We start from the raw sequence: 8,611 nt of genomic DNA on the forward strand, positions 1-8,611 counted from the left end.
AGATCAGAGAGAGAGAGCATGAGAGAGAGAACAAACAAGTGAGGGGAAGACAGAGGATTCCTAGCAGGCTCCGTGCTCAGCTCAGACTCCAGTGCAGGGCTCTAACACACAACCATGAGATCATGACCTGGGTGGAAATCAAGAGTCAGACACTTAACCAAATGATCCGTCCACGTGCCCCTTAATCTTTAATTTCTTTGTCAAGTGAATATCTAACTAATAGGATCGTATTCTCTTTAGGTATTTACAGTAGAGAGCTCAGCAGCTTCTCATAGACTGATGAAAAAAGTAAGTGATTACTGTTACTAAACTAACAGGGCGGGGAGGCAGGTCAGGGGCCTGATTGCTCTGATGCTGCGCCAGCAGTAAGGGAGCTAGTTGGTCAGAGTTCCCACCTTGAGAGCTGGCATGGAAGTCTCCTGGGGCTGTCGCTGAATAGCAGCAAACATTTAGAATCTTTTTTATGGCTTTTCTCCTCACTTCACATAAAACTAAACTAAAATCTTTGCAATGACATAACTGAATTTATGATTTGTTTTTGGGACCTAGCGGCCAGGGAGTCACACTCACAAGCTGTTCTGACTGATTGGTTCCATGATGGTATTTCTTCACTGGGCCAGTGATTGGTTTTGATTTCCTCTCTGAAGGAAACTACCAGAACTATAAACCTATTGCTAAGTCCTGCTGATATGTCTGTGAGAGAAATTTCTTCTGCTGTTGCATTTTGCTTGGTGCACAGGACGCCCCTGGAGGAGAGGATTTTCACAAAGCAGATAAAAGTGGTGCTTAGAACAGTTTCCCGGAAAACTGCAAAGATGCAAAACAACTTTGAGATGTTTTTTCTGGACAAAACAATACTTTCATTTTTTTTTTCTCATAAGATTTTCAAGGCTAACCACTTGGAAGATAAAATTAATATAATAGAGAAACGACCTGAATTGTTAACATCTGCAGACTTGGAGGGTAAAAAGGTGAGTGGCAAGGGCCCTACATTTGCATGGACAGCACAGCACCGAAATGGCCTGAGTCCCCCTTCTCTGGGCTCTACAGTGGATCCTAGACCCAACTCAGCCCCTGTGAGGATGTGGTAAGGCATTGCAGAGATGCCTGGTCTGCAGATATATACACTGCTCTGAACTCTGTCTGATCTCTTCTCCTTCTGAGGACTGAATGGCTCTATTGGGATGAATAGTCACCTGTTGTGGCCTCTCTGCCTTCCCCCTTTGCTCCAGCTCCCGTTCGCTCCCATTATTTTGGTTCACCTTTCACCGTTCTGCATACTTCTTGCCACCTCAGCAGTTGACCTTCTGTCCCTCACAGTTGGCCTTCTCACAACCCTCCACTTACCTCCCATGTGCCTCTGAAACTACTCCCATCCCTTAGTAACCTGAGATGTAAACACAGCCTTCTACTTTTCCTCTCACTGGTCCCCTGGGCCCTCATGACCCAGGGGCCTCTCCCTTCTCAGCACATTTCTTTTTAGGTCCTTAAGAGACTGCTTTTTCCAGATTTTTCTCTTATTTTTCTAGCTGCTCTTCTGAGCTTTTCATGGGTTTCTCTTCCTTCAATTCATCCATCCATAGCAATGTTCTGATTTCTCCATGTCTGTTCTCTCCATTCCCTCTGTGTCTCCTCTCTGGGTGATCACGTCCTGTCCTGTAAGGGAATCTTTGGCCACCAAAGCTGGATCTGCAAATCTCTCATGTCCAGGTGCCAGCTGGACAGCTTTCCTTGTATATCTTGCAGGCCCTTCAAGCTGGAATCCATCATCTTTCTTCACCAGCTTTATAACAGCGTTACTGAGATGTAATTGACATACCATAAAATTAACCCATTTCAAGTGTACAATGATTTTTAGTAAATTTTTAGAGATGTACAACTATAACACATTCTAGTTTTAGAGCATTTCCATCACCCAGCCCCTAGCCCCAGGCAAGCACTGATCTGGCTTCTTTGTGTCAATTTGTCTTTTCTGGGCTTTTCATATAAATAGAACAATATGTGGTTTTTATTGTTGGGCTTTCACTAGTCACACCTTTGAGGTTCGTCTATATTGTAGAATGTGCCAGTATTTTATTCCTTTTTAATCCTGAATAATATGCCTTTGTCACATTTTGTTCATCCATTTACCTGTTGGTGGATATTTGGATTGTTTCTTCTTCTTCCTTTTTTTTTTTTTTTAAGTTTGTTTATTTTTGAGACAGGGAGTGTGAGCAGGGGAGGGGCAGAGACAGGAAGACAAAGGATCCAAAGCGGGCTCCGCACTGACACCACAAAGCTCGATATGGGGCTCAGACTCACAAACCCTGAGCTCATGACCTAAGCTAAAGTTGATGCTTAACCTTTTTGGCTGTTAGAATAATACTGCTGTGAGCATTGATATATGTCTTTGTGAAGATACGTTTTCATTTCTCTCAGATGCCTAGGGTTAGAATTGCTGGGTTATATAGTATTTTTGTTGCACTTTTTAAGACACAGCCAAACTGTCCAGAGCAGCCATACCATTTTACATCCCCATTACATATGAAGGTTCCAGTTTCTCTGTATCTTTACCAACACTTGGTATTGTCTGTCTTTTTTAATTACATTCATTTTGGTGGGTGTGTAGTAATATCTCATAGTTTTAATTTGTATTTTGTCTGGTAACCACTGATGTTGAATACCTTTCCTGTGCTCCCTGTCTAACTTGCTGAAATCACTCATTTGCCCATTTTCCCCCGTGCCTTTTTTTAAGAAGAGTTTTTTTGATATATAATTCACATACAGTTCACCCACTTAAAGTGTGAAATTCCATGATTTAGTATATTCATAAAGTTATACAATCATCACCACAGTCAATTTTAGAACATTTTTATCACCTAAAATGAAGCCTGTGCCTATTAGCAGTCAACTTCCCATCTGCTCCCAGTCCTGCCAGCCTCTAGGGAACCAATAGTCTACTTTTTGTTTATGAATTTGTCAACTCTGGACATACAATAAAAATGGAACCATGGGATATGTGTGGTCTGTTTGTGACTGGTTTCTTTCAAGGTTCATCCACCATGGAGCATAAATCAGTACTACATTTCTTTTTACTGTTAAATAACATTTCATTTCATGGATAGGCCACCTTTTGTTTATCTGTTCATCAGTTGTGGACACTTGGGTTATTTCTGCTTTTTGTTGCTGTGAATGATGCTGCCATGAACACTCAGTACAGGTTGCACTTTTTTTCCCCCCTGCATAGATGAGGATTAAAAAGTTATTCCAGTTCTGGGGAGCCTGGGTGGCTGAGTCAGTCAAGCGTCTGACTTCGGCTCAGGTCATGATCTCACAGTTTGCGAGTTCAAGCCCCCTATGTTGGGCTCTATGCTGATAGCTAGGAGGCTGGAGCCTGCTTTGGATTCTGTGTCTCCCTTTCTTTCTGCCCCTCCCCAGCTTGCTTTCTGTCTCTCAGAAACAAACGTTAAAAGAGTTACTCCACTTCTATAAGCCACTTTTAATGGTCCACTGGCTAGACTCTAGGTAACTAGAGTGGTGAATAGAAGGTGTGAGAGCAGGCATTCTTGCCTTGTTCTGATGTTGCAGGGCAGGGAGTGCTCAGGACCAACTCTCTTCTGTCTTTGGTGTTTCCTTCTCCATCTTTATCTCAGCCGGATACCCAGATGGCATCTCAGAACGGCCCCTCCCTTGATGTCCATCTGCTTGGGCCCAGCCCTGGGTGCCCTGTGTCCCCTGCATCTGTTGTGTCTCTCAGTCCTTCCTTTTGTATACTCCCTGCTCCTTGCCTGGACCACTGCAGCACTCACCCAAGTCCCTGTGGGTGGTGTCTCCATATGCTTCACAGTCATCAGAGAGCTCTTTCTAAAACACATTCCTTCTGGGGCACCTGGGTGGCTCAGTTAGTTGAGCTGCCAACTTTGGCTCAGGTCATGATTTTCAGGTTTGTGGGTTCGAGCCCTGTGTCAGGCTCTGCTGACAGCTCAGAGCCTGGAACCTGCTTCATATTCTGTGTGTCTCTCTCTCTGCTCCTCCTCTACTCACTTGCCATCTCTCAAAAATAAATAAAAACATTAAAAAAAATTTTTTTTAATAAATAAAATACAAGACACATTCCTTCTCATTTTGAACCCTTGATTAAAGCTTTTAGAAACCCTCTTTTACCATTAGGAAGGAATCCATCCTCCTTGACCTGTCATTAGCTGCCTTTGGGCAACCTGGCTCCTTTCCACTGCTGTGGCCTCACCCTTTACCATCCTACCCTGCATACACATGTGACAGGCTCTTGATGGGCCTTGCTCTCACACTCATGCTTTTACCCTTGCATCCCTCTGCTAGAATCCCCAGTCCTTTGCTTTTCCTATTCATACATGTGTTCCTTTACTCAACAAACACATACTGACTATCTCCTCTGGGCCCGGCACTTTGCAAAGTGCTGGGGATACTGTGCTGCTATGTCCCCGCTTCTGTGGTGCTCAGAACCTAGTGGGGAAGAGTGCTAGAGGAGCACTGCTAACAGTTTGTCCTGGTAGGCTTTGAGTGGGATATACTCGGAGGATGCCATTCAGGAAGATGTCATCTACACTGGCCCTTCCCTTGATGACCGTCTCTTTTGGCCCAGCCCTGGGGTCTCTCCACATGTCACCTCTGTCAAACCACACTGTACAAGGATAGCCCCAGCCTTGTCTGTTCCTTCTTCTACTCGCACTCCTGAGGACAGGCTTGTGTCTGCTCCTCGTCTTTGTGTCTTCAGGGCAGGTGCAGACCTGGTAGGTTTATTGGTTGATTGAGGGAATGAATACCCTTTTATTTCCATGTTTCCCATGAACCTTGTGACCTGTCCTTCACTCTTTAGCTGAATCGTTCTAACATCTTGGCCCCCCTTCTCGCTCTGATTGCCAGATCTCTCTCCTCCTGGGTGAACCATTCTTCACTACCAGCCTGCTGCCGTGGCACAACCTATACTTCTGGTATGTGCGGACTGCTGTGGACCAGCATCTGGGGCCTGGTGCTGTGGTGATGCCCCAGACTGCCTCGCTGCACGCTGTGGTTGTGGAGTTCAGGGTAGGCCCTGCAGAAGTTGCAGAAGGGGCTGGGGGTGGGGGTCCTTGTTTTCTTGCAGAGACCTTGGGTGCAGGTAGAGCAGTGTTTGAGTCTTGATGATAGGGGCCTCTGCTTTTCTCTATCAGCACATTGCAGGGTTTAATGGAGGAGGCTTGCCTTTGTGCAAATGCGGTAATTTGGCATGTGAAATGGAAATGGCTGTGTGTTGTCATTTTACAATTATCCCTTATCAGAATAATTAAAAAAACATAAATGAAGAGTTCCAGAAGACATGCTGTGCAGCTCACTCTGTTCTTAAGAGCTGACGCTCCAGTTGTTAAAAGCATTTTGAGATGGAAAGTCAGCTTCTTTATGCAAGAAAAAATTGAAAAGCTTCATTTTAGTTTTCTCATCAAAGCAGAACCAGTCACAAAGTCATTTTGGGAAAGGCGTTTCTTCTTAAAACGATTTTGAAATGCTTTCAACCTGAGAAGTAGAGTGAACCTCATTTGATCTTTCTTTGATAAGAACAGCTTTACCCATTGGTAGCTTAGTGGCTCCATCACTGATTTTCTGGGCATTTCTTCTGTGTTGTTTATTTACATGGTGAGATTTTCATAGGAGTTCTGGCTTTCATGCCCAGGAGGGAGTGTGGGAATGACGCTCATTCCCAGGCATATATCCAAGAAACGGGACACAAAATTGGCCAGCCTGAATGCACTTCTGGTCCCCTCCCTCCCAGTGTCCTCACATTCCGTTTATAGGCAGGCACAGAGCCTCAGGAACTGGTTTACACATTTCTTCCCAAAGAAACCCCATCCTGGTGGCTCTGGTTGATTGTTCCCTGTAGGAGAGAACTTGGTCATGTGATACTTGGCAGATTTCAATGACCTTCCTGGACCCTTGGTATCTCTGAGCCCTTTTAACCATGGGGGTCTCTTCCAAGTGTGTCGGAGCAGCAAAGGGCGCCTCAGGTTTGGGACTGTCCCCCCGGCCAGCCTGACCTCACTGACCCTTCTTGTTCTTGTCACCACGGTTTCACGTCTCTGGGTGGGTGTGGATGTCTGTGTGCTGTCATACAGAACCTGTGACGTCCACCCCCAACTGGGTGTCAACAGGGCTGTGCCTTCCTCACAGGACCTATGGCGGATCCGGAGTCCCTGTGGTGACTGCGAAGGCTTTGACGTGCACATCATGGATGACATGATTAAGGTAGGTAGGGCACAGTTCCTACCTGTAGTGTCCCACCCACCCACTCCATATGCATAGCTTCCTACCCCTCCCACTTGGCCTTCCTTTACACTGTGCAGGTGAACCTATTGATCCTGAGTCTGGTCCCATATGTTACCCCAGCCATCACCTCTGCCACTTGGGCTGTGCCCTGTACCGTCTCACTCCTTGGGTTTGTACATTCTTTGCACCAACTCCTGTTTGACCTTGAGGCAGCAGCTCAGAGATTACCTGTGGGTCAACTTTCCTGCCCAACCCTATTCTCAGCCGGACACTGATGTCCCCAGGCACTGTGATTCCTTGTCTCCCTCTAGACTGGGAGCCTCATGTAGGAGTGATCTGACAGCTGCAGTGCTCAGTAAAGGTCACTGAATGGGCAAGTGTCCAAGTGCCAGATGTTTTTACCAGTGTTGACATTTGGTCCTCAGAGTAGCTCATGAGGCAGGCAGTGTCATCCCATTTTAAAAAGGGATGAGGCTCAGGTGAGGGAACTTGCTAAAAAGGCACTTGTACATGGCACCTGGTAATGGAGAAGGCAGCTGGTTTGATCCAGGTGCGTGTGGTCTTCCTCTGAGGACCTACTGCCCCATCTGACTGTGGCAGTTACGCTGAGGGACCTGGACCAAGGAGGTGAAGGACCACTGGTGTAGACCTTGGAGACTGGACATAAGCCCCTATCCCCTAGTCCACTGGCTCTGTCTCTGCACACTGCCACCTCCCCTTCCCTTCTCAGCGTGCCCTGGACTTCAGGGAGAGCAAGGAGGCTGAACCCCATCCGCTGTGGGAGTATCCATGCCGCCGTCTATCCGAGCCCCAGCAGATCCTGACCTTTGATTTTCGGCAGCCAGTACCCCCACGCCCAGTCTGTGCTGAGGGCTCCATTGAGCTGAGGAGGTATGAACAGGTTGCAGGGTGCAGCAAGTTGGGGGAGAGAGGGGTGGGCGTTGCTTTCTGTCTAGTTACTGCCCGGGTGACTAAGCACTTACTTGAGCCACTTTCATGTGGGTGGGATGGTCTACTTTTCTGGGCCTTGTCCTTCCTGGTCCAAAGTGGCCCTGAGTGTATAGTGAGTCCCCACAGCCTCTGGGTGTGTACAGGTGGAGAGGGAGAGCCAGAGTAGGCTTTGCACATCTCCCCACATCTGCAGCTCTCTTTGAGCTAAGTGTCAGGATGGATCACAGCCATAGAGAAAAGTGATTTTTGTTGCTATGGTTACCCATTGGGCCATTTTCCTGAACCCTGCTGGGAATTAAAGCAGGTTAGGAATTGGTAAGGGCTACTCATTGTGAGGCACAGTCAGGCCATCCAGCTCCAGCTCCCTTCCCCGGGAGGAGCTGCTGCTTCCCTGAGGAAAAACGCCTGTCCCATGGTTCCTCTAAGTGCTTGGCCAGGTTGCAGGGAGCAGGTAGGGCTCTGGGTTGTGGTTCTTGCTCAGCATTTTACCAAGTGGCATTTAGTCAGGTGGAATGTTAGCAGCCTCCTGATTGAGCAGGCAAGAAAGATCAGAGGTTTCTGGAAAGCAGTGGGGAGCCGTGGCTGTGCCTGCCCAACTCTTGTGTGGCTGTTTCTGTGTGGCCCAACATCCCCACCGCCAGGCCTGGGAGGAGCCATGGGGCCGTCCTGTGGATGGAATACCACCTGACCCCGGACAGCACTGTCAGCACTGGCCTCCTGAAGTCTGCAGAGGACAAGGTAGTGCACGTGAGTCCCAGAGCAGGCCCGCCCTGAGAGCTGGTTACAAGGTAGCTGGATTGTAACTCCTCGGTGTCCCCAGGTTACCTGGTCCTGACTGGGCTGGAGGCTAGCCAGGAGGGGGCTTGGGTGCCAGTAGCCCTCACTGTCTTCTTGCTGCTTTTACAGGGGGACTGTTGCTGGAACCCCCACTGCAAGCAGGCCGTGTACTTCTTCACCATGACGGACCCCAGAGCGCCTCTGGGCAGCCCTCAGACTGTCAGTTACACTGTGGAGTTCCACCCCCACACTGGAGACATTACCATGGATTTCTCGCTCTCAGACACCCAGGATGATGGGCGCTGACCCTTACCTGTTGAGAAATAAAGTGGCCTGAGGGCTCTGGGCTCTGAGTGGCGTGGCTTTCTGGGAAGGAAGGTGAAGGTGCTTCTCTTTTCAGGGCCCAGCTTGGCCTCCGGGCTCAGAGCGCTCTTCCCTTTTTGTTTTTGCTCTGCCAGTTCCTTGTTTCGGGTGTGGTGGGCGGCATAAGCTGCTGACTGAATTTGGAGTCAAGGAGGTTGCCAGAGAGACCCCTGCCATGGTTCTGAAATGCTCAGAAAGCTCTAGTGTGGCATGTCCCTCTCCCCTCCTGGGAGCCGGCTGGGCTGGGCAGGTTGTGTGCTGCTCT

The 8,611-nt window shown here is 48.1% G+C and overlaps 1 protein-coding gene across 3 annotated transcripts in view; it reads left to right on the forward strand.

Annotated features, from left to right (window-relative positions):
- PRMT7 (protein arginine methyltransferase 7) overlaps window positions 1-8,336 on the forward strand; it is a 44,984-nt gene extending 36,648 nt beyond the window's left edge. For 2 of the 3 annotated variants that reach the window (XM_039222736.1, XM_039222741.1), the window contains exons 12-18: window positions 241-288; window positions 882-971; window positions 4,882-5,043; window positions 6,160-6,234; window positions 6,986-7,146; window positions 7,848-7,953; window positions 8,113-8,336. In XM_039222736.1, the coding sequence (XP_039078667.1) occupies window positions 241-288; window positions 882-971; window positions 4,882-5,043; window positions 6,160-6,234; window positions 6,986-7,146; window positions 7,848-7,953; window positions 8,113-8,289 (819 nt within the window). In that variant the 3' untranslated portion in view covers window positions 8,290-8,336. The remainder of the gene's footprint in view (window positions 1-240; window positions 289-881; window positions 972-4,881; window positions 5,044-6,159; window positions 6,235-6,985; window positions 7,147-7,847; window positions 7,954-8,112) is intronic. The other variant, XM_039222750.1, reaches the window with a different exon arrangement.
- The last annotated feature ends 275 nt before the right edge of the window (window positions 8,337-8,611 follow it).

Source organism: Hyaena hyaena, unplaced genomic scaffold (assembly GCF_003009895.1).
Source record: "Hyaena hyaena isolate Hyena2069 unplaced genomic scaffold, ASM300989v1 scaffold_18, whole genome shotgun sequence".
In the NCBI taxonomy this organism is placed as follows: domain Eukaryota; kingdom Metazoa; phylum Chordata; class Mammalia; order Carnivora; family Hyaenidae; genus Hyaena; species Hyaena hyaena.